At 38.3% G+C, this 26,145-nt stretch overlaps 1 protein-coding gene across 1 annotated transcript; it reads left to right on the top strand.

The window, feature by feature from the left end:
* Window positions 1–856: 856 nt before the first annotated feature.
* Window positions 857–26,143, top strand: MPP4 (MAGUK p55 scaffold protein 4). Its single transcript, XM_079311541.1, has 22 exons — window positions 857–1,674; window positions 3,593–3,707; window positions 4,255–4,376; window positions 5,280–5,357; window positions 6,056–6,136; window positions 6,677–6,808; window positions 8,798–8,879; window positions 10,004–10,089; window positions 11,079–11,150; window positions 11,579–11,775; window positions 12,884–12,948; window positions 13,727–13,744; window positions 14,751–14,789; window positions 15,509–15,529; window positions 16,847–16,861; window positions 18,348–18,389; window positions 19,152–19,322; window positions 20,069–20,149; window positions 21,090–21,183; window positions 21,979–22,087; window positions 23,634–23,768; window positions 25,171–26,143. Exons 2-22 carry the CDS (start codon window positions 3,662–3,664, stop codon window positions 25,360–25,362), a joined length of 1,878 nt encoding a protein of 625 aa, XP_079167667.1. The 5' UTR covers window positions 857–1,674; window positions 3,593–3,661; the 3' UTR covers window positions 25,363–26,143.
* Window positions 26,144–26,145: the final 2 nt, after the last annotated feature.

The following is a 26,145-nucleotide window of genomic DNA, read 5'->3' as shown; positions in this document are numbered from 1 at the left end:
ATTCTGCATGAGCTGAACATGGCATATTCTGGTTTACAGGTAAGAAAATTTGCACTGTACTGAAACCATTGTACTGCAAGGATGCGTTTCTCCTGTGTAAGTGTGAAATTAGTTTCCTCTCATAGCTATAGCAAAGCTATTTAAACTTCTGAAACCTGTTGAATTCTTGTTAGCTAAGTATTGGAAGAGTGTATGAATGGGGAGCTGGAGCTTGAAAGGGAATTTTTTCCTCAATCCTAATCTTCCCAAAACCGTAATTGTTTTTAGAAGTAGGTTAGGAAACTACCTGTTTGTTGAGAGATAATGTAGAAAAATGTGTGACTGATACAGGACTGTAGAACAAATCCTTATTTGAACAACCTAGCCACCTACTTCTGAGTTGATTTAGTATCAATACAATGGTTGGTTTTTTTTTTTTTAGGGGGATTTTGGTTGTCTGATTTCTTTTCTGTAAACCCAAGCTGTTGGCAGTAAACATCTGGAAGTAAAGCTGGCTGCCCTTCATGACTGCAGTGTGCTGCATCTGAATGTTCTCTGAGTGCTGCTCTTTTGGGGAGCAATGTTTTGGCAGTTCTTCCCCCATGTAAATGAAGTACTCACCCCAGCACTGCAGCTCTAATGTTATGCTTTAGAGGGAGGCAGAATGAACCACCACTGAATAGATCTGAGGACAGAGAGTAACAGCATAAATTACCTCACATACACAGGCATGTGTCTCACAGAATGCCTGGTGTGAACATAGCATTTTTCTCCTTTTTTTTTTTTTTTTTTTTTTTTTTTTTTAAATTCTACCACCTCTGGCTTGCATCAAGTAGTGCTTGGGATGAGATAAGGGTAAATGGTTTCAAAGGGTTAAAAATTGTCAGTTTATTCCAATAATATTTAGGGTTGCTGTTTTAGCTAAAACACTTTAAGGTCTCAAAAAGAAAGATGGTTCTTTACATTCTTCTAGTCAGAAGAGAGACTGTCAGACTTTAGTGGTGCCACTGGCTTGATTAAGCTTATTTAATGCAGAACAAAAAAGTCCTGAACAGGGCATGTGCTTTGAGTTGCTGAATATCTCTCCCTACCATTTTTTGCCTACTCAGTTTGCTGATTTAGAATGGCTTATTTGCAACAAAAGCTTCTCAGAGTGTTTTCTGCCCTCAAACTAATTTGCAGTCTTCAATATGCCAAATTATTAATTTTGGCAAATTTAAAGATAGGAGTAGTTTTCCTTGTAAAAAGTGCTCAAGTCTAACATATTAACCAAAGCAGTGTATAGGAGCAGGGGGTGATGTTCTGGATGTCAGGTTCTGTGATGGTGTTCCCTTTAGAAGATTGACAAGATGCAAAACTGTCCACTTAAAGACAATTTTGAAACTTTATTATAACTGGACTTAGGTTCTCCTGCAGCTCTAGCCTCGTGTCAATAAAACCCAGTCCATCTGACAGTTAGGGTCAAGGAATTTTATACTCTGCTGCTGAAGGAGTAGCCCAGATTTGGGATAACTGATGTTTGCAGTCTTGAGGTGACTGACTCATTTTGACTCAAATTTTGGTGCACTCACTGTGGATATCCAGTTCTGTCTCAAACAACAGGCAAAGAGAAATGTCTTCTATTAAGGAGCATCTGTAATTGCTTGCAGTACACGTGAATGGGAAGGCCCTTATACTGCCTGGGAGATTAGTCAGGTAAGCCTTTTAGCAAGAATTTCCATCTAATTTATTTAGATCCCTGGATGAGGAGACCCTGAGCCTTATAGTCTGTGTAGATGTAAGTCTTAGGAAATAAAGGCACAGTAGTAATTCTGCATTCATTTGAACTCTGACCTTTGCCCTTTGCAAGCAATCCAGTAGGTCTCTTTCTAAGAAACAATTATTTCTCTCTTCTGGTAGTCAGTATCTGTTGCTACTGACAGTTTCTGAAACCAGGCTTTACAGTTGGAAGCTGCTTTCCTTTTGTCATGTGTAACTATGAAACAGCTACTCATTTCTGACTGAGGTGAGCTATGGTTTTCAGAACTCAAAACATTTGATGTTTAAATGCCTCTTCTGTTAGTGTGAACATAAACTATGTAACTTAAGATGAAAGCAGTGTATAGAAAGGTTACTGCAAATTTATTCCTGGAACTCTGACAGCTGTAGCTGAGGGTTTTACCCAACAAGGCAAGCAATTGCCCTTTAGTAGCTTTTCCAGATTTTTGGGAAATCTGAGGTTAACCTTTAAGATAATCTGTGTCCAAAATTTCTAAATGCACTCAAGTTGCTCCCACATCTGTTTACTATGGAAGCTGTACTGATACCAGAAGTTGCAATGCTCTATGGGGAAAAATTAATCTCTTGAGTATTTTAAATGGGCAACAATATTGTTTGTGTTTTAGCAGAATCTGAAATATTTTAGCATCTCCAGAAATGTTGTTCTTTGTTTCCAAGTGCTTTGTCTCAATTAAGAAACAGATTTTCATGACTAGATTAATATGTCCTGCTTTGTTAAATCCATCATTAGGCAGATCAACTAAGCTTAAAAATAGGGAAGACAAATTCTTAAAGGAAAAGTACTGAGACCATTGAAAAATATCAAATAATTGCAGCTCAAATCCCAGTTGTAATAGGGGAAGATCCAACTATATTTTTGTGAATTTTTGAAAGAAGAAATCATAATTTCAAAAGCAGTCTTCAGGTTAGAATTTCAATAAGATGTACCATTGAGTATCCTACAGAAATAATTTGAAATGAATTGCCCAGACTCAGTAATAAAATCTTTGAGTCATAATCTTGTAATTTGTGATTTTTTTTCTCCCTCAATTTCCAGTGCCTTTTGGGAGCAGTTTTATGATTTAACAGGGGAGAGAGGAAGCGTGTTCTAAAAATAAGTATTAAGTGCACTAAAAGTGACAGTAATGCCTTCTGCTTTTGTAAGCAGATCAAGATAATACTTTTCCTGCTTGTACCTTCGCTGTTTTCTGTCTGCAGAGCAATCTAGAGGAAAATGGCTGCCTTTTTCCTTTATTAATCCAGGGGATAAGCTATGTGTATTTAACAGAATTTGGTAATGTATTCACTGTGCCATATGGGGGTTCACTATTGACTGAGGGGCTCAAATGTTTGATGTTAGTTTTTCACTTGTAATCTAAGTTATCTCTTGAGTGGCCAGTTGAGATATTTAATTCTTTAAGAGAAATCTACAGTACTGGTAATCATGACAGTATCTTTACACTTGTTTGAAGTATGATTTGAAGTTAAATCAGCTAGTATGTAATAAAGATTTTGAATTCCTTAAGAGCTTTCATACATAGATTATTGATGCTTTAGGGTATAAAATGCAGTGTGTGGTGTTCTCTGGGAAATTTTCGTACTACTTTGAGAAGAGTTCAGAAAATTCTCTGAAGCAATCCTGTACTGCATTGTGGTTGAGTGCAGTTGAGGTTTGTCTATCTGCATCTTGGACACTACTGGGTAGCTGAACAGGTGGGACTCATATATCTAATTTATTTTTGACACCAGTGTTGCACTTTAAAATTATTGCCCACTCCTATTGTTTTAAATTTTGCTTTCTTATCAGTGTAAAATTCCTGGCAGTATTCTGATATGAGAGTGCTCCTTTCTCCAGCTCAGGATGTATCTTTGTGAAACCAACGTGGTGTGAATGCAGTATTCAAAGTGGGTGGAATCTCCTTGAATGAAGGAGAAGATGGAGGTGCCAACAGTCAGCAATAAAGATAATGGTAACTTTTGCATCTCTTTTACAGTTTTCTTTCTCTTTGAAAAAATTTTTATTCCTTGATCTCTGTGACTCTTCTTCCATTGAGTCATGAGAGAGATGAATGTGTCTGAACTATTACAAATTAATAATTGGAATTATTCTTGAGTTCATTGGTGGTATGCCTTAAGAAAGGATCAGAGGAGAATACCTGCCATTTGTTTCTGGCTTATAAAGCCAAGCAGTTTTTTGTTGTTTCACCTCTTCTCAGTAGGAGGTATGAGCTTGAATCCAGACTGTTATGAGTGAGATTGCCTGTATGGTTTTCTTACAGGTCAGTTGCAAATTGCTAGTATTGACCTAACCCTGCTGGCCAATAACACAGTAAAGTAGCCCTTATGCAATAGTGCTGATTGCAGGAGAAAAAGCAAGGCAGACAGGAAATGTCTGTGCATTTCTTAGAAGTGCAAATTGAGGAAAGGTGCATTTCAAAGGTCTGGGTCACTGTTTGGCTTTGGTTGGTCTTCTCTTTGTACTGAAGTGTGTTGCGCTTTTCTGTTTCTTGGGCTCAGGTGTATCTCATGTTCTGACTCTAGCGCTGCAAGAGCTCAGTTTGCTCTGTAAGAGAGATGTCAATGGTGTTGGCATGCTCTATGACCTGCTCAGATCTCGCTGGCTGCAAGCACTGCTAAAGGTAAGCTACTACACAGCTGGGAAAGCAAAAGTCACCTGCAGAACAATCTCTAGGGAACAGCTACTTGATTTTGCCATATCAGGACAATAAATGCTTATTTACTAAGTGATGATAATCCTGATGTCAGTTCTAACAGCAGTCACAGTAGACAAAATCACTTTTGCTTTAAAGGAAAATAAGTATTCTTTTCCAAAATGTCCTAGACATTTAGGCTCTCCTACTTTACATGTCTGTATTAAGGCCAGGGGACAGAGACTTGAACACATCATTGCTCAGTTGTCTTTCCTGTTCTTAAATTTAAGTATGGCTATACATCCCACTTCTTGGCCTGTGACATTGTGTTTTTTATTTTGCATCCCATTCATCTGATGTGTAATTGAAGTGTCGTATTGTTAGAGAACAGATTTTTGACTGGTGTTTCTATCTTGAGAAGAATTTTATCTCTGAAACAAATTCTGTACAAATTCTGCTTTTCTTTAAGAAGAATTTTTAAAATCTTTGATTTTTTTTTTATTTTTAAAGAACTATTACTGGATAAGAATGCCCATAAGGGCATAGTAAATGCAGCAATCATGCCTTCACCTAGAGGAAGGAAACAGGCTACAAATCAGAGAATTGACTGTCAGGCTACTGACCTGTGTAGACAGCTTTTCTTCTAGGAAAATTCAAAACTGCAGTTATAATTGGCTAGTTATCTGATAGCATGGAAAGGCATTGAATTCAACACTCAATTTGAGATGCATTATATATAAAGAATTTAGATTGCAGACTCTGAGGCTCTAGTTGGACTGAGAAGTTTCCAGAAATAGTGTTGTCCGTTGCCTGTCATGTATGTAGCTGTATGATCATGTGAACTGGTCAATGCCATCATTGCCTTGTTTTGTCTGTCATGGCATGCAACAGATTTATGAATGCCTCCAACACTATCTTGGAAAAAGACCAGCTCCTGTCACGCCGCAGGCACGTGCGTTGAGTCGTGAGGTGAGACTGTATGCACAGTTTATTGCTTTACTTATTCACACCAAATGGATGGACTCTACTGCAGTTAAGTGTTCTGCTATTTATTCTGTGTCTCAGATCTAAGTACAGTATATAAACTTGAAACTCTCGTGCATTTGTAAAACTACCCAACAGCCTTTGTTGTGGTGAGAGGCGGGGCATGAGAAATGGGCACAGCTGTGGTTGCTGGACTACACAAATCCTGACCAGTGTAATGAACATAAATGTTAATTGTTTAATCACTGATCATGTATTTTTCTTCCCATGTAACTCTGTGTTTCTGTTTTATGGCTACAATCAAGCAGACTGAAGTGAGGATATTAAAAAGCTTTTAGATTTTTATAATTGTAATAGCTGAATTCTGAATAATTTCATTAATAGGAGAGTTAATGACGAAGTAGAGAAACTGAAACTAGTGATGAAATTGGTTGAGAGATGGGAGCAAAACTAATTTAGAGCACATGGCACTGTGCCCAAACTAAATTAAGCCTGGCTGAGTGTTGTGCAGCTGTGGTCATATTGTCCAGTTTTAGAGCAAACCATATGGCCATCCTCTGATTCATATAATAGAGGGGGGCTTAAGCTATCTCCATCCCATATTCCTTTGCACTCGTGTAGAGCTTTCTAAACCAATTGTCCTGTAGAATCCATCTCAGTGCTTTCTTTCTTACATTTATCAGGTGGTAGAGTTACTGCGTGACGCCCCTCAGTCAGGAGAGATCAAAGAGCTAAGGCGGATACTGCGTTCTCCACACTTTAAGGCAAGTCCTGCGTAAGGAGAGAAAAAGTTTGCTCCTGGAGCTCTCTGCAGAGGGAATGGAAATGGGCAGTTGTTCACAAGAATTGGTAAACAAGCCAGAAGAGACTAATGATGAATTAATCTGATCATGAGATTGAATGTGGACTGTGTATCTGAAGTACCTGCCGTGGGCTGTACTTTACTTAAGGCTGCATTTGAAAGATGTTTCTTACAATGTTTTAAATTATGGGCAGTTAATGCAGATCCATAAATGAAATTTTCCTTGAAATTGCAAAACCTGCATTCTTAATCCAAGAGCTCCAAATAGAAATATTTCACCTTTTGTAAATTTTCCACAAGAAACAGAGGAACTGTTCTTAAAACTTTCATGGTTTGATTTTCCTGATGGAAAGAAGAAAATGCCAATACGTGCAAGGGATCTGTGTTCACAAAGGAACACATTCAGTGATTGCTGTTTTCTGATCAGTCACTGTTTAAAGCTCTGCTATTGTATGATCTTTGCTTATGGGTTGGTTGGTTTGCTTGTTTTCATTTGTAACAGGCCTTGCTATCTGCTCATGATACTGTGGCCCAGAAAGATTTTGAACCAACTCTTCCACCACTGCCAGACAACTTACCTGAAAATGAAGAAGCTATGAGGATTATCTGCTTGGTGAAAAACAACCAGCCTCTGGTGAGGGACCTTCCGTGTCTGTCAAATTATTTTAACTTAGGAAGAATTGATAATGCATTGGATGCATATTGGTTTCTTCCCAGGAATGTCATGGGGTTTGTGTGCATTCTTGTCCAGATTTTACAGAACCACAAGAACTGTTGAGGTTGAAAAGGACCTGTATAGCCCTGCACAGTGTAGGTGTAGCTAGAGTGGGTTGTTCAGTGCCTTGTCTGCTCAGGGTTTGAACATTTGGCAGATGTATTTTCATAATATGAGAAAATTGAACTGGATTGAGAGGTATTCTCATGGCCAAAACAGAAAGGAAGGGAGGAAAGACTTTGCAAGTTCTTTGGAAATCATTTGTACTTATAAGCAGTAAACATTGCATAGCTTAGCTAATCTGTTGTAGGAAAAGATAGCTATAATATTGTAGATAAAAAAGATTTCTAACTGTCAGTCAATGAGGTTATTTTAGTGTGATGGAAGTTGAAGACACTGAAGGACTTAGTACTAATACATTAGGGCCCTGGAAACTACAGGCCTATCAGTCTCACTTCAGTGCCTGGTAAAGTTATGGAGAGGATTATTCTGGGAGGTGCTGAAAAACACCTGAGGGACAATGCAGTCATTGGTCACAGCTAGCACGGCTTCATGAGAGGAAAGTCCTGTTTATCAAACCTGATTTCCTTTTGTGACAAGGTAACTCAGCTAGCTGATCAGGGGAAGCCAGTTGGAATTCAGTAAAGGTTTTGATATTGTCTCTCAGAGTATCCTTCTGGACAAAGTGTCCAGCTCACAGCTGGATAAACACATTATGGGATGGGTGAGCAAGTGGCTCATGTATTGGGCAGAAAAGGTCATGGTGATTGGTGTAACTCAGACTGGAGACTTGTCATTAGTGGAGTTCTGCAGGAACCTTCATCCTTGGCCCTGTGCTCTTCAACATCATCATAAAGGACCTAGACACAGGACTGGAAAGGGTACTGAGCAAGTTCATAGATGATACAGAACTGGGAGTAGCTGTTGACTCCCTTCAGGGGAGGGAGGCCCTGCAGAGAGACTCTGACAAAGAAGAGGGCTGGGCAATCACCAGCCACGTGAGGTTCCACAAGGGAAAGTGCTGGGATGTGGCAACCTTGGACAGACTGGGGAATGAGGTTCTGGAAAACAGTGCCATGGAAAGGGACCTGGGGGTCCTGGTCAATGGCAAGTTGGATGTGAGTCAGCAGTGCCCTGGCAGCCAGGAGGGACATCCCTGTCCTGGGGGGTATCAGACTCAGCATTGCCAGCCAGGCAAGGGAGGGGATTGTCCTGCTCTGCTCTGCACTGGGGCAGCCTCACCTCAAGTGCTGGGGGCAGTTCTGGTTGCCCCAGTATAAGAAAAACATTAAACTATGAGAGAGTGTCCAAAGCAGGGCCATGAAGATGGTGAAGGACCTTGAGGAGAATCCATGAGAGGAGTGACTGAGTTCACTTGGTCTGTTCAGTCTGGAGGAGACTGAGGAGGAACCCTCACTGCAGTCACAACTTCCTTGTGAGGGGAAGAGGAGGGGCAGGCACTGATCTCTTCTCTGTGGTGACCAGAGACAGGACCAGAAGGAATGGCCTGAAGCTGGGTCAGGGGAGGTTTAGGGTTGGGTATTAGGGAAAAGTTCTTCACCCAGAGGATGTTTGGGCACTGGAATAGGCTCTCTAGGACAGTGGTCACAGCACCAAGCCTGACAGAGTTCAGGAAGCTTTTGGACAATGCTGTCAGGCAGACTTAGGGATGTGACTCTTGGGGATGGTGCTCTGCAGGGCCAGGAGTCAAACTCAGTGATCCTTGTGGTCCCTTCCAACTCAGCTTATTTCATGATTCTGTGGTTATTGCTGTATCCATGTTGTGGTAAAAAGGCTGTGTCCCTCAATGCCTTTGTGTCAGTGTGAAGATCAGACTTGTGATATGGAAGGAAACATACTGGGGTCCTTCAGTGACCAATGTGTTTTTTCTCTATTCTTACCTGCCAGGGTGCCACCATTAAACGCCATGAGATAACAGGTGACATAACGGTTGCCCGTGTGATCCATGGTGGGCTGGCAGACAGAAGTGGTATGTGGAATTTGAAACAAAGTGATACATAAAACTGAACTTGAAATAAGAGATCTGAAGTAAGATAATAGCTTCTACAATTAATTGTGCATTATAGATCATGATGATGTGCACATGGGAGAGCACTGTAAGCAGTGATGCATTGCAGTGACTTTGATTCTGGCTTCATAAATTTTCAGATGAATTTGCTGTTTTAGACTGAGTTGAGGTAGAAATCCAGTTTTTATTATGTGTTCTTCTTGGCACCAATGCCTGGATGTCCCAGCTTGCAGTGTACTACAAAATGCAATGCATTCCCTGGTGGAGAAATGGGAAGCATCAATAGTTGGTGATGCTAGAAGATAATGGGCTTTAAGGAATACATAATAATACTTTTTGGCACTACTCTACTAAACACTTGGCTTAGCACTAGTAGCTAATAAATCTTGCAAGGAATTTCCTTGGAAATGTTACTACTTTGTGATGCTAGAATTGAATATGTTTCCTGTCCCTTAGGAAATGTAATGTAACTAAAATGTAAAACATCAAAAGTAAAATTCAACTGAAATCATTATAAAATAGTTCCTTTTAGTATTTTTTGGCCTTTGTATAGAGAAGAAAATCCAACTTGCAGAAAATAGCCAATTATGTTCCTAGTCTGACTAATGTTTTAATTGAGTTAAAGGAACATGGAAAAGAAAACAATATTGTAAAGACTTTAAAGGACAGAGAGGAGTCCCAGAACCTCCCACTGCACCTGGAATTTTTAGGGGTCTGATTCCAAGTCTCAGGATCTATTATTATAGGATAGATTCATAAGTTACTTTAGGAAATGGAGCAATATTAAAATGTTTATGCTAATTTTAAGGCAAATCATCAGTAGATTATAAAGACATCCTATGGGGGAGAGGGAAGGATAAAGAAAGCTGAAGCATGCAAGTTCCTTGTGGCCACAGCAGCCTGCAGTCCCATCCAGGGGCAATGCAGCCTAAATCCAAATGCCTTCTTCCATACATGTTGCAGGAAAATTTTAATGCTGACTTACAAACTTGTGGTATTTCTGTGTGACTCTGCCTTGCTTATACAAGATAAATCATGCTGTGATAAAATTGCTGCTGCTGTTTTTGTATTTGTCTTCATGGTAGGGTTGCTGTATGCTGGAGACAAACTGGTGGAAGTAAATGGAGTTCCTGTTGAGGGACTTGAGCCTGAGCAAGTCATTAATATTCTGGTATTTAATTTTTTTTTAATCTGTTTTCTACTTTGTACCTTAAGATTATTTGTATGCTTGCTCTTTTACTCTTGTACATGAGAAAGCCTGAAAATTTTAACAGAAAATTCAGATTGTTTCCTTACTGTGAATGAAGTTCACAACTGCTCATGAAATCAGAATATATGAAACCAGAATTAAATCTAACTTCTGTTCTGTACAGAAATTAACTTAATTGTGACCATTCCATCTGCAGCTTCTGGGAAAAAGACTAATTTATTCAGGCTTCACTGATTCATAATTTCTTTCTAGAAATGCCACTCAGTTAATATTATACAAGAAAGTAGTGGAAAGCTGCTATTCTAGTAAGAGTCCATGTTACCATATGCACTAAGGCAGAGTAAATGAGCTTGCAAGCTACACACCTCACCTTGGAAGAAAAGGGGGGTGTGACTATTGTTGTTAAAATTTCATGAGGAAATCTTTTGAGATGTCCCTATTTTGTCATTTTGCCCACAATTTTTCAGGGTTCTTGACTGCAAAGTGTTGAGTGCCAGCCAGTAAGGAATTTCTATGTGTAATCATACCAAGTCTATGTGCTATTGCCCTGGTTGTACCATTTCTAGGTGTAAGAAATACCAACTCTATTGGAATGCCTGATTACTGAATTATGTTCTCTTTATATCACCCATCTAACCAGACCCTGCAGCTAATTCAAATAAGATTTTAGTAAAAAAATTTTATATGAATCAACACTGAAATTACATATACTTACAATGAAACATAGGCTGCATTAAATTAAAAAGTATTTAGCAAAACTTTGATGTTTCATTCTTGAGTTTTCTTTTGGAAAAAATACAGTGTTGTCACATTGACTCTCTACCTGAATTCTGCCTGTAACACAAACACTGCAGTATCCTCAAAGCCATGCTGTGTCAAGCTTGTCTTGCCTATGTTTGGTTACTTGTCTTGAATACAAACCATAATTTAATTCTTTTCTAATCATTTAGGCACTGTCTCAGGGGACAATTATGTTCAAATTAATTCCAGTTTCTGATCGGCCTGTCAGCAACCAAACAACAGTAAGAAACATCCTTTTCTTTTTCCAGACTGGTAGAAGTAGTGCCTAATTGTGTGATACAAAGACATGGTGTTGCCTAGAAGTTGTTTGCAATCCCTAAAGTGTTACCTTGCCTTTATGGCTGCCTCTCAGCTGACATCAATATGTTGTAGCTGGAGTGTAGGGACAGTAAGTAGAAATGGAACTGTGTAATAATGAAGGCACTTTGAGAGTGATCTACAGGTTGGAGGTCAGTTCTTCTCATAATGCATGAGAGAAATGGGCTTTTTTTCTCATTTTATGAACAGAGAGGGTTTAGGGCTTGATCTGGTTTTTAAAACTTGACTTCATGATTAGACTGAAGTGGCAGCAGTCTCTGGCCCTGTGATTGTAAAGCTCGTGTTGTATCCATTCTAGACTTGGCTAACTCTGGTGTATTTGCTTTACCAGCTTTATGTGCGAGCAATGGCAGATTACTGGCCTTTGCAAGATCCTGCCATACCATGTGCTGATGCAGGTTTGCCTTTTAAGAGGGGTGAAATACTCCAGATTGTGGACCAGAATGATGCTCTCTGGTGGCAGGCCAGGAAAGTTTCAGATCTCAGTGCCTGTGCTGGACTCATACCCTCAAATCACCTTCTTAAAAGGTAAAGAAATAATAATTTTCCTGAATTCTGGTTCAAAAATCAGTCAGTTATTCATATATTAAAATTTTTATTAAAAAAAAAAATCATAAATTTTTCAGCAGCATGGTTCAGAGTGACATCTGACAAATGTCTTTCCTCTTTCTGTTCTCTGACTTCTTGTTCTTTTTCCCTTAAGAGCACCTGTGTGAGAACAAGCTTTTGAAAGCACCTGTATAATTACCATTTAGAAAATTTGCAACACTTGTCCAGTCTCCATGCTGGTTGCTAAGACATTTGGTGGAGTGTAGCAGCTGAGAGATATGTGGAAATTGAGGGCCCTGACTATTAAAGGACTATCATCTATGATGGAAAAAAAAGCAAGGGGAAGAGTGGGATACTAAAAGCATAGTATTTTTTTTAAAGATGTCTTGTGATGCATGAGTGACCTTTTCAGCTTTGGTCAAAACTGAGTATACTGAGATTAAAAGAAAGGAGAAAAAAACCCAAACACTCAAGAAAGAGCAAGGATCTCTTGGCTGTTATTTTATGTATAAATAGACCATTATTTTTACACTACATGCATTCAGAATCAGAGTTCTTACACTGCAGCAGCAAACTTTTCAATCTGATCCTTTAGCCACGTGCCCCTGTGGTACCCCCAGGATAACATAAGGCCAGGCAGTAGCAAATGATAAATTTCTCTTTGTAATAAATATAATCTTACTTGCAGTCTGTATAATGCAAGGTGAAATCAAACTGGGTTGTGACTCAGGCTGCAAGCAAGAGGCTCTGTGTAGTAATGGAGGCAGCAGTACTAATACCCCTACCAGTAGCACTGTCTTTTGCTTTCAGGAATCTGTACCACAGTATGGCTTATCTCCCTGTACTTTTATATAAACTCCTAATACTTCTGGGCTGCCAATTTAGAAATTTCAATAGTTCTAATAGCATGTTGGTTTTCTTTTGGGACTTGGTAGTGAGCTAAAACATTGATAATGTTGCAGTTCTTGCTGTCTTCTCTCAGTTCAGTACTGATCAATCTTACATGCAAGCAGTGAATCTGGCTGGAGCATAACATGCTTGTGGACTGTTTTGTTTCTTTAACTGTGATAAATTTATTTCTGTGTAGGAAGCAGCGAGAGTTCTGGTGGTCTCAGCCTTTCCAGCCCCATCTCTGTCTCAAATCATCTATATGTGAGTGAAAAGTTACTTGAGCAATACACCAGGAAAGAAAGATTTTGTCTCTGTTTCAGGGGTACTGAAATAGAAGCTTATACAATTCAGCTTAATTCAAAGACATTGTTTCTGGAGCCATATTGTAACCTTAGCAGTGTGTTAACTATCCCCAGAAAAAAAAAAAAAAAAAAAAAAAAAAACTTAATGATAACTGTACCTGGAGTACAGATGGTTGAGATATGTCAGGTCCCAAGTATACTGGAGACAACTAAGAGAAGCTGTGAACTTCTTCTGAAGTCTGTAAGATCTAGGAACTCACTAGGCCAGCCAGTTCTCTCTAGGGAATTGGCTTTAAATCTTGAGGTGATAGTTGTACTGGCCTGGTTTTCCAGGGACACAGATACCAGCTCTGCACTGAAAAGTGCCACACAATGTTTAGAATGCTTCTTTGTCATCAAAGCTAATGAGAGAATAATAGAACTTCTTTTCTTGGAGTCTAAGATAAACTATGCTGCCCTTCAATTTATTCATGGTAACAATCCAGAAATATTATCCTCTGCCAACTATAACTTTTTATAAACATGCTATTATTCCCAGAAAAAGAGTGTTCTTCCTGTCTACTCTGTCCCCATTTTCTTCTATAGTCCTTTATGCAAGTATAAAATTTTTCTCTCATGGTAAATCCCAGAGGGAATGTGTTTCATTCCCTATAATTCTTCTTGCACTGATTGTTTGCTAGAGCTTTCACCATAATTTTATTGCATTTTAACTGCTTCAATGGATATGCTGTGAGCAGTAAGCACTGTGGAAGAAGGTAGGAGATCACATCTAGACAGCATTGCATTTCTGTACCTGTAATCAATATACCACATGGTTTTACAGGCTTTAAAAAAAGTTGTCAGAAATTAGGCATTTTGATACATACATGCAGGAGAAGCCCAAGTTCTTGGCATTTTGTGTGCTTAACAATTGAAATCCAGCCTTTTTTCACCTGGAGTAGTAGGTGCCTACATTGTCTTAGAGTGGAAACTTGAGCTGTACATTATCTGTCAGGGAAGTAACCATTTGGATGGGTTCTTTGAGGAAAGAAAGACATTTCCTGTTTCTCTTTTCTTCTCCCTCTTTCTCTCCTGGAGCAGCTCAAAGAGAGTATTTCTTTAAAGGATACATATGGGCAGAATATATGATAGACATACTGTAATTTCTCTGTAAATTGAAAATAGCTCCTATTGGGCCTCTCTGGAGAGGTGTGCAAGAACAAAACACAAACAGTGCTGTATTGTGAGCCCATGAGATTGTCCAAGCTCATGTGATTGCATTTCAGGGACATAAATTGATGTGGTCTGGGGATTGAGAAAGAGCTGAATTGATCTTTTCCTTTCCTTTGTAAAAATAATAATAAAAATTTAAAAATACTTTCCTTGAGTGTAGCATGTTGGAAAGATATTTAAAAGCTATAGGACAGAAAATTGTATTCCCTCATGGTAATACTTAATAAATAGACACCTACTGGATAAACAGATTGACAGTCATGTTAAACCTTCCATTATTTCAAGAGGAAAATTCAAATTAGATGCATTTGTCTCTCTGCCACAAGCCCTTCAGAGTACTCACGTAAGAGTTTTTGCTCACTGTACACAAGGAACTTCACTAAATTTGAGTTAAGAGTTAAAATCCTTAAAAATATCTAAAGATTATTTGAGCTTCACATATCTTGTTTCTGATGTCTGAGTTCAGTCTTGTAAGATCTGTAAGGGTGTTTTTCCTCCCCAGTGTTTTTCTGATTCAGATGAATTTTTTTCCCTTGTATTGATCTGTAGAGGACGACATGCAGATTGATGAAAAGTGTGTGGAAACAGGTAACTGAATTCACTTGAGATTATTTTATTTGCTTCAAGACAGTAGCTAGTTAAAAGCATCATTTCCTAGATAAAACCACTCATTCTCCTAGTGAACTTAATGGTAGAAAATTCTATTTTTCATACCCTGGAAACCTCATCTAGTATTAGTGTATTAAAATGAGCTGTTTGCAGTTCCAATGTACAGTGCTTATAGTCAAGTGTTTTGACAGCATAAAAGTATCTGCTTAAATGAGATCCAACCTCTTTGATTCAGGTGTTGGATTGTGGCTGTAAAGTTACTATAGTTTTTGCCTGTTGCATATTTAATGCCATAGGTTGTTGTGGTCTTGGAGAACCGACACAATTCCTTGTCAAGAAGCTGGTCTTGGAAGAACAAGGAGCAAGAATAGGTTTTTACTTGTGAACAGAGTTTACAGATTGGTAGCTTGAGTTGCTCCCTAAAGCAGTGCAGTTCATTCTTCCTTCTCCAAGGTAATTCAGAAGTTCTCATGGAGGGATGTGATCTTGTAGGACTATGTGAAAAGAGATGAACCAGTTAATTCAAGCATGGTGAGCTGTATTTTGCCACCTCAGGGTAGAGGGAGCTGGGGAAAATATATGTGAGACAGACTGACAGAAGCTGGAAAACTGATTTCTGATTCTGTTATTCATTAGAAAGAAAAGAATTACATTTTGAATTTATTTTAATATCTTTGCTATCTGGATTACAAAACAAGATGAAGAAACTTTTGAGTCAGGTAAGTTTCTCTGACCTAACCCTAAATTCCTTATTATTGTTCTGCTGCGAGAAGGGTGTCCAGAGACAAGCGTCTTAGAAAGAAGGAGGTGACAAAAACCAAAATGCCACTTTAGCTTCAGAAGCCATTCTGGCTTGAAAAGCCATTATGTGAAATCTTGTTGCTTTAAGTTTTCCTCTTGTTCTCTGATTTCCTTAGTAGTAAGGTTTCTGTTCTCTTACCCCATAGTGTGAATGTTTCTTCTCGTGCATCGGTAGCAGATCTGTTTATCCAATCCTTGTCAGTTGTATCCGTGCAAGCTGTGACAGCAGGGGCTGCACTGATGTCAGCAGATAATTGGATTTCCTTTGGTAATGTGGAGGCCTGAATCCCCAGTGTCTGTAGGAGTTGATGTGGTAAAGAGGAAAGCTGCTTCTGCATTCCTCATTGTGGGCATGGCTGACTTACAGGATTGAAAAACACTTTAAAAATTCATTACTTATGTATAAAAAATACAATCAATAAGTACTTTTATTTTAACCAAGCTGATTTCAGGGTTTTTTGGTTTTTGTTTTGTTTTCTTTTATTTTCTTTTTCATTTAGGAAAGCAGGGGCTTATTCTTACAGCATGTTGAAAGTTCTGCAAAAGTCTTCTAAAAGAAATAAGTCTTCTAAAAGAAATAAGTCTTCTAAAAGAAGTCTTCTAAAATAAATAATTTCTCCCCTAAAATAAAACTACTGCTAAATTTCTCATTTGAGGTACTTGGTAATCTTGTGGAGAAGTGACATTTTACCTTACATTTGCTCTTCTCCACAAGGTGTCTACTTGCCAGTTCTGCCAGTTCTTCTTTCTGCAGTTTCTTTTCTTGTCACAAGTGGTTTGTTCTCTTCTACTTCTCCAGCAGTGCCCAAGGCTTTTAAGGCACAACCAGCAGGTCTGCAGGGCAGTCTTGTTTTCAGGCTTGGATGTTTCTGGTAGCTGCACTTGGGGATTACTGTTGCAAATCCTGTTCAGTGCTGAGTCAGCTCTCTGCTGTATCCACACAGTCAGAGGAATAAAGGTGCAAGTATTTGCTATCTTACATTCTACTTTAACCCCTAGCTGCAGATGTATTTTGCACTACAGTAGTGACACAGATGCTGCAGTTGAGTCTTGAATTCTTTGGGAACTGAGAATTTATGCTCAAAGAAGCCTATTTTAGGTTTAATGTCTGCAATACCTGTTTTCTATGTTCTCTAAATGCATTGGACAATGCTGGTTGGATTTTTTTTACATCATAGTATAGACTGTCTTCTCAAAACTAATTGTTTTATGTCTGTCTCTATCTGAATGTGCAGAGGAGCTTAAAGAAGGTAACACTAACATTATTCTCCCTCCCTGTCTCCTGTAAGCAGTAATATAATAGAATTTATTGTGTTTAAGCTTTAGCATTCTTCTTGCAATACCTGGTAGCTGAATTGCTTGTTCCCTGTAGGATTCTACCTGCTCTCCATACCACAGAAGAGAGGATAGATAAAGCAGAAATATTTAAATATGTTTGATGACTCAAGAGATCTGAAGACAAAAATTATACGGGCATGTCAGCTGAACATTTCTCTGAACATGCCCTGAATGAGCAGTTTTGTTCCAAAGAGGTTTTTTCCATAGTCATAAACTAGTTGTTAGTACATATAGAAATGCAGGAATAAAACTGTATTGTAAAGGTGAAAGTAATGAGTGTATTGATGTAAAAGAGGAATTCATGTGCATCTAATTTTGCTTCAATACTTAGATGCTTACGAGGTAATTGTAAATCGAAGAGTCTAGTGCTAGAAGCATTTCAAAGCTTTGAAAATGAAAATAATGTTTTTCCTTGGAACAAATACTGCTTTTAAAAACATGCCTATGTCTTTTGTATCTCATTCTTGCTTTAACAAGGCCTAAATATAGGGAATGCACAGCTTGGATAATTACATGAATGGTTAGGGGAAAATAAGGAGTCCTTTTTGAAAAGAAAGTTAACACTGACACCATTTTTTTTCTTTGCTACTTGTTTTCAAATCACCTTTCTCAAATAGTTTCTAAACTTTCTGAACATTGATTTATTGGAAAATTGGTACATTTGAGCATTATAAAAGAGATCTAATTTAAAAAAAAACATTCAGAGTTTTAGAAGTTTCACCTGAACAGTGAAGCCTTCATGAGGAACAGCTTGAGAACAAAAAGAATTGGAGGAAGCAGGTTAGGCTTACATGTTGGATCACAAATATCACTGATCCAATGAAGAAAAAAAAAAAACCAAACAAAAAAACCAAACCAAAATCTGGTCTTCATTTTACCTGAAAGATCTGAGCAGACACAAGTTGCATTTTCTAAACATGCTATGGGGCAGAAACTGAGTTACAAATTTTTTTGTTTCTGATTTTGAATTATTGACTTGTTAGTTATTGTTTTAACTAAAGACTTCTTGTAAGATAGATTTCACCTGAAAAGCTTCAATTATGTGGAGGTTTTTTTCATTAAGTTCAATTTCAAAACAGTGTCTGGTATCTAGATATCTTAGGAATGAAACAAATAGAATATTAAGTTTCAAATTTCATTTAGAAAATACCAAGACTTTCTATGTTTATTTTTTCTTACAATAACCCTATTGAATTGGTAATTGGTAATGTGAAATATTTTAATATTTCATATTATGGAGTATCATGCTTTTAAAATTATATTAGACATCATACTTACACATGTTGACTAAAATTTCTTTTCTCCTTGGGATCAGCAATAATTGTTTGCCATCTAGCTTTTAAGCTTTCGGTGTTCTTTTTTATATAATTTCTTTTTTATTTGTTCTTTGTATTCTAGAGGAGGAAGAATTTGGTGAATTTGGTCAACGAGTCTTTATTGGTATGCAATGACTAAAGATAAGTAAAATGCTTGGGGTTTGATCTGGATTAAGTGCTTGTCTAAAGTTAAATAAAACACTTTGTTCTTCATATCACCTAAAGAGTTACTAAATGGAATACAGCTTACTCTGTTTTCCAAACTTCAGGAAGTCTCTTTCCTCCTAATAATGCTCAATCTCTCAATTTAAATCTCTCTTCCTGTTGGGTTTCTACAAAGACTTGGCCACTGCTATATAAACTTGACTTCATTATTAATTTTGCCCAAAAGTAATATGTCATCCACTGAGAATAATCATGAGGGCTTTAATTAGAAAAGTGCAACTATATGTGAAGTTTTTAGAGTTGGATGGTCAAGTAGAGCAACAAACCATAGTGATCTTTAAAATATATGTTCTGGAGGCTGGAGCAAATGTTCCAGTCTTGCCTCAAGAGAGTGAATCACCTACACTATCAAAAAAAAGTTGACCTGTGTCCCTAGGGATGCCTCAGACAGTCAGAGGCTTCTCCTCCAGCTTGTTTTGGGGTTCTCTTGGAAGTCTTTAATTCTGGGCTAATTTTGAGGTGACTTTCGGTGGGATTTTACCTACTCTGTGGCTGTTTATTTAATGCTCAGAGTTTCTACCAGGCTGTCCTATCAAGTGCAGCAGTGAATTGGGTAGCCTGGCAGAAAGCTGAGCAAAGGAAGTACGAAGGCGGCTGTCCGGGCTGAAGAGGCAGCCGCCCGCAGGCAGGTGTGCTCTGCAGCGCGGTGCTTTCCCCGCAGCTGGGTTCCGCAGGAGCATGCGGCTGTGCCGCCGGAGGGCCCGGCTCCGCCAGCAGTGCTGCTCCTCGCGCTGCCCCGGCGGCTGCTGCGCCGCCCTGGCGGCTCCCTACGAAGAGGTGGTCAGGTACCAGCGGCACCCGACGGACCGGCACAGGCTCGTCATCCTCGTGGGTAAGAGCTGAACAGCCTTCCAGGCAAATTACACCCCCTCCTGCCAGAGGAGGTCTGATCCACTGGGGTTTGCTGCTGCTGATTGCAGTGCTTCCTGACTCTGTAGGCAGCCCTCAAAGCAACATTTCAACAAGAATTGTAATTTGACCCTATTATTGGGATTAAAGTTTAATGTAGTTAGCATCTTCTTTGCTTGAGATAGTGAGTGTTTAAAAACAATGATAATAAAGTCCTTAGAAGAAGCTGTACAGTTACAAATGCTGATTGATAATGGATTTTATTAGGGAAGGAGTTCAGTTGTATATTCAGCTGGGACTGAAAATTATGAGAAAACACTGGTAACTTAATAGAAAATATCTTTACATGGAGACATTTCTACAACCAGTGCTAAATGTGTAGGTATGACAATAACAAGGAGGATATTTAACTCCAGACTAGAACAATCTCAATCATGGTCAGTATAGAAAGATGCCTTTAATAATGCCTGTCATAGGACATACTGTGTTGAGTGGTCTGCAGACTCTCAAGGAGACTTTAATTCTAGTGACTGCAAGGAAGCTGCTGTTCTATGGTCCTGATAAAGCAGATTGAGTAAAGGCAAATCCACTGTCCTTTTTAAGTCTGGCAGTATTTTAGAAGTTTTTTTGTTTAAAATGTACTGCTGAGTTGCCTCCTGAGTATGGTTATATTGCTGGGGAGTGATTTGTACCCTGTCAGTAACATTTGCTGCTTTTCCAACTTTCCAGGTCCTGCAGGAGTTGGTGTGAATGAGCTAAGGCGAAGGCTAATCACAAGTAACCCACGAGAGTTTCAAAGTGCCACACCTCGTATGTAATGCTTTTCCTCTTTCCTCCACTACCCCCATTCAAACATGAATAGGAAATGCCAAGTACCTTCCTCTTGCCTTTGTGTATTCATACACTCTTTGCTCTATGGCTGTTTCTTCAGCTCTACTGAAAGCCAGTAGTGTTTGCTTTCATAAGGATTCCTTTAAAATACTATCTCATTTTGGCAAATCAGACAAAGGTGTGCTGAAGCTCCAGCTTCTGAAACCATTAACAGCTTTATGGAGTTGAAAAGTTATCTGCACGATTTGGTTTAATTTTAGTGTTTGCTTTTCCTAGATTAAAAAAAAAAAAAAAAAAAAAAGGAACGTTTCTTGGAGGTATTTTAAGTTCTTAGAGTTTAAGTGCTCAGATATGAGAAAGAAGACAACAGAAGTTGGTGCTTAATAGGCTTTCCAGCTTTCCTTATTAGCCTTCTAGTCTCAGATGAGACTTATGCAGATTAACTTGTGACGTAACAACTGAAATTATTTCTACCTGTGCTTATTTGGTTCTTGTAAATTAGATAACCAGACTGGAAATTATGTATCTGAAGCTAGCTGAAAATTCAGGACTTAGTGCTTAAGATCCCAGATAAGGGGAAGGTGTGAGAGTAGGAAACCTGTGGTATTTTTCTGACTGAACTTTGAAAAGTTTTGCCTCTGAAGAGTAAAATGAGTTGTGCAGCCAGTTCCAAGGCAGTTTCTGATTGCTTTCAATCACAACCATTTGGATTAAACTACTCTTCCATTCCAGGAAATACAGTCTTGTCACTGGCAAAGCATTACAGTATATGGGGTTTTGGTCTGGATTAACAAATGGAAATAACTTATTATTTATGAAAATACTGTTTGATAGTTCTTAATGAAGTTCTCATTTTCACTTATAAAGTTACAATAATTAATTGCAGCTAATTTATTTTGTGTGTTATATCTTCCTTCAGACACCACTCGTGTTCAAAAAAGTTATGAAATGAATGGTCGTGAATATCACTACATATCGAAGGAAACTTTTGAAAACATGGTGTATAGCCACAGGTGAGTAGGAGAGATTAATTACATTTTTATTATAAAATGCAACATGATCCAAGAAAATGCAATTTTGTAGTTAGGTCTCAAATCTGCACTCCTCCACTCTTATTGTGTATGTGTGATTTGGGTCAAACCGCTTGGGACTGTTTCTTCAAAGACTGTTCATGCAGTTGCAAATAGCTCCTCCACAATTAATCTTAGAATCCTTCTAAAAGAAACTGGACTCTCTAGTCCTGAGCTCATTAGATGTGCATGTAAGTTATGAGTTTAACTCTCCTGGAAACCAGACTGCTTTTGAAAATTTAGCAGTGAATCACACCTGTTCCTGACCAACAACTCCATTGCAGGATCTCTGCAGTGATGACATGTGAGGAGTTGAACTGTAAGGACTAAATATTCAAAAGTGTCTGCTCCTTTCTATGCATCAACAATCTCTCTAAGACAAACCAGCTCAGCACGACAGAAGCAACACATTGAGCTTTGTCAAGGGCTTTGAGATCTTCAGATCTAAGTAGTAGTATGTAATTGACAAGCATTGACAAGTAAAATCACAACCTCTAAACACAAAATTCATAAAGCCATGATGAGTAAAAAATGCGTGTTTTGGAGACATTGAACTGTAATGGGTTTTTTGTTTGGGTTCCCAGTGTAGCAGGAAAGAGCAAAGAGAACAGTATTCACTAGGTTTTATGATCATTCAGTCCTTATCACTGGATTATATTTGAAGGCTTCACCTTTAAATGGAACCTTATTGAAACTCAAATGCTCTTTCATTTTTCCTCTTCCTCACCACTGTTGCAGAATGCTGGAATATGGGGAGTACAAAGGGTACCTGTATGGTACCAGTATTGATGCAGTGCGAACAGTCCTTGATGCAGGGAAGATCTGTGTAATTGATTTAGAACCACAGGTGAGTGGTAAAGGGGCAGGGAATCTTGTAGAAGGAAAAATAATTTTCTCTACATTCTTGAGCCATTGGAACAGTGTTAATTGCTTTGTCTTATTTTCACTTTACTTCATAATAATAGATTATTCTTTTCATGTGTTTTAGGGGGTGGTGGTGGTATTACAGTGACAAGTATGTTGTATATTTTTTACCAAGTCAGCAACTGCATTATCAATTTGAATGGAATGGAAATGAGTTTTCATACTCACTTAAAGTAAGGATAGTCTTTCACATGGAAACGTGTTGCATGGGATTTATTCTTCCCCAAGCCCCATTAGCTGACAGTTCTGTTCCTCTATTAGCAATCTCAGAACACCCTTTGGTAATCAAGCAAAAGCTGACAATTTTAGTGTGCCTTTGTGCCTGTATTTCTGTCCAGAAGTTACAGCTCTTAGTAACCTGCTTCATCACTTAGATGCTATTCACTTCTCTTTCCCTTCTCTTTTTGCATTGAATTTGCTGATGAAGATAAGGCTAATAAAAGCCTGAGCTTGTAAATATCTTAGATACTTAGAGCTAGCTAACCTTCTCTGAATTGATGGCATAATTGGTACTTAGGAGCTGTTTGGGCAATGCCATTTCAAGATCTCCCCTAACTGAATGTAAAGAGTGACACAATAACTCAGTAATTCTTGGATATTTCTCTCTAATTATGCAGAGCCAATGTGTCTGAGCCTTAGGCTGGCAGTGGCTTGTGTTGCTTAAAATAGAAATTAAGTTACAAGATCTGTGGGGTACTACTCAAAAACTGAAACTGCTGTTAAGAGGCAGATGAGGCCACACTTTGATCTTCACATCTAAAATTGTCCTCTGTGTTTCTTCTGTTATGTTTTTAAGCAAAGACATAGAAGAGGGAAGTTGGGGAGTGGGGTGTATAATCTTGCCACTTGGACAGATGTGCCACTATCATATTTTTTTAGGGTGTGAGTTTAAAGGACAAGTGTTGGCAAGGGTATTAAATAAGACCAGTGAGGCAGCAGAATTACTTCTGAGTTGCATACTTTATTTTAAATCTGATGGTATACCAAGTTTGCATGCTACGATTTTCTTTAGCTTTTTTTTTTTTTATTCCCTCCATTACTCTGCCGTAATTTAATTTTCCTTATTAGCATTAGGAAATGTTGCACAGTAAAGGAGCTCTGAAAGCTCTGAATACTTTCTTCCAGCAAGTACTTCCAAAAGTAGCTCCCTTACAGTTAAAAAAGAACAGGTTTCAAATACATCTTTAATGTGGTTGATTGTAGAGATCTGTTAATGATACTGTTCCATCATTCACTGGTATTGAAAGCATCTCCTAATAAGGCTATCAAGCAGAATTAAGTGATTGTATGCTACAGTTGCTTAACAATGTCTGCTCCAAGGATTATTAGTGAGATCTTTTTCAAGTAAGTATTCCCAAAAAAAGTGTCTTCTAGGTCTGGGGATAACAGTATGTTGTAAACAACTGGGTTTTATGGGAGTAAATCTGATGAATACACTTGAAATAGTTCCTTTTACTCTTCATTTGCAGGGTATACACCTAGCCCGGACCCATGAGTTAAAGCCCTACATTATATTCATCAAGCCACCCAGCATAGGCTGCATGAGGCAGACTCGTAAAAATGCCAGGATCATTACAGATTATTATGTGAACATGAAGTTCAAGGTGAGATTTGGGAATAAAAGAGATTGAGGTTTTTTATCTGAGATTCTGTTATTAGAACATCATGCATTCTACTATGCTGCACTGTTAACTCTTAAAAAATATTACTGTTTCTTTAGGATTAACTCTAATTATTCTTATCTTTTTCTGTGGGATTAGATTTTGTTGGGATTTCTTTCCCCCTTCCAGACTGGCTTTGAAGCATAAGAATTGTAATTTCTAACCTAGAAGGCTGAGGCATTTTGCTTCAAAATGTCTTTAGAGGAGAAGCTATTTTACATATTTTTGTTTTAATTAGCTGCCTTGTGTTAATATTCAAGTCAATACATATATTTACTGTTTGTACTGAAATACTTGGAATGTGCTTTGTTCAGTCATATTATTTTTTCACAGTTATAAGAATGTATTATTATTTTGTGTATGCTTAATGACAGTATCAGTCCTATACTAAATTCTGTAGATAAAACACAGATCCTGCTTGCAAGAAATGCATGTCTTATATTTAGAACATATACAGCACTTTGACAAAATCATTTCCATGCAAGTCATGATCAAATTTAGCATCTTAACATTTTGGAGATCTTAGTCTATAACTATGTGAAAATTATTCATGATTGCTATGACAGAAAGTAACATGGACACTGGGGAAATAAACTAAAATTTGGAATAAGAACACAAGCATTACCTTCCAGTCCATAACATTCTTTAGCAGCACATATCATTAGAGTAACTTTTTTAGGGCAAATGGAGCATACTGAGACACAAGGTACTTCCTTGGAAGCATATGGCAGGCAGCTCTGGTATCAAGACCTGGAACTGATTGTAGCAGCTATAGTTTATTATAGTGATGCCTGGAAAGGCTGACCTGGAACAGAGACTAGGCAGAGCAAAAGGAATAAAACTGGTATTTATTAAAAGGACACACCTTGGGCAGTGCAAGAGCCTGGCCAGGGCTATACCCAAATCAAATCCAAGGTGGATTCCAGTCACGAGTCATTACACTTTTGTAAGTTTTGGTTCATCTACATATTGGGGTCAGTTGCTCAACCACAGCCCCAGGCTATGAAGTCTCAGCCCCCTGGCTTGCCCGTTTCCCTCACCATTGTTTCTGCTTTTTGGGTTGTCCTTGTTTCTCTAGCTAGGAAGGGATTTTGTCTGACTACCCTGCAAAGAGAACTTACTAACACCGATTATGAAGTTTCAGCATTACACACTAAGCAGCAGAGAATCTGAAAAATATAAAAGCTAAAATCCAAGGCATCAATAGCAAACTGTAAATGAAATAAAGCACACTGACACTGTCTATTCACCTCTTGTTTATATGGCCCAAGGTGTTTTGCAGGTGCTGTTCAGGTATGTTTCTCTACACCACACTGAAGTTTTATGGACTTACTCTGTCTCACAGGAAGAAGATTTACAGGAGATGGAAGAATCAGCTAAGAAAATGGAAGCTCAGTTTGGTCAGTTCTTTGATCACGTGATTGTGAATGACAATTTACAAGAAGCATCAGCACAGCTGCTGTCTGCAGTGCATCGTGCACAGGACGAGCCCCAGTGGGTCCCTGCAGTATGGATATGCTCAGACACGCAGCCCTAATTCTGAGCAGCAGGCAGCTTCCGAGAGATTACAGCTTATGTTTTACTTCAAGAATAATCCTAATGTCAGGATTGCAAGAATTTATCTTTGTATGTGAGGGATTTGGAAGAGGATTAGGTAAGAAGCTGCTACAGGAGATATAATCATTCTGTGTTCTGTGTAGCTCTTGAGCTTTTTATGTTACAATTGCATCCACTTTTCTACAAAAAAAAAAGAAAAAAGTAAATACTGTGAACACTCAATTGCAAGAATAAAGAAAAATCTATTTTGTTGCATGTATCTATGTTATTTACTTACACAAATTCAGAAAGGTCCTTTATTTTTATTATGCTTGTTCTGTTTCTGTGATGCTTCTACATTCTGGAAGCCTTACAAATGATATTAATTCAGAATGCACTTTTTTTACATGGTGTCTGTCAGCAAAGTGTTATTTATGAAGGTATTGGTTTGTTGCTAATCCTTTTTACCTTTTAAGATAGCAGCGGTGTTGGCATCATTTGAATTACTCCAAAACCCAGTTATCTTCAGAATACATGTAATATATCTTTTCTGCACTTTCATCAACTGAAGTCAGTAGAAACTGACAGAACATGGATTTACCAGAGAGGAAAATCATCAGGAACCCTTTATCATGTTGGTTTGGTCTGTGGCAGCATGGTCTCCTCATCAAAGAGCAAAATGCTTGTGGCAACTAAGTTCCTCACTCTCTTCACCTAATATTTGTAGCTGTCTTGCCCCCTGAGGTACACAGATGATTATTTTGTTGGCCTACATAATCTTGGA

The sequence above is a fragment of the Erithacus rubecula genome (assembly GCF_903797595.1).
Source record: "Erithacus rubecula genome assembly, chromosome: 8".
NCBI lineage: Eukaryota > Metazoa > Chordata > Aves > Passeriformes > Muscicapidae > Erithacus > Erithacus rubecula.
This window is presented reverse-complemented; position numbering and strand designations above follow the sequence as displayed.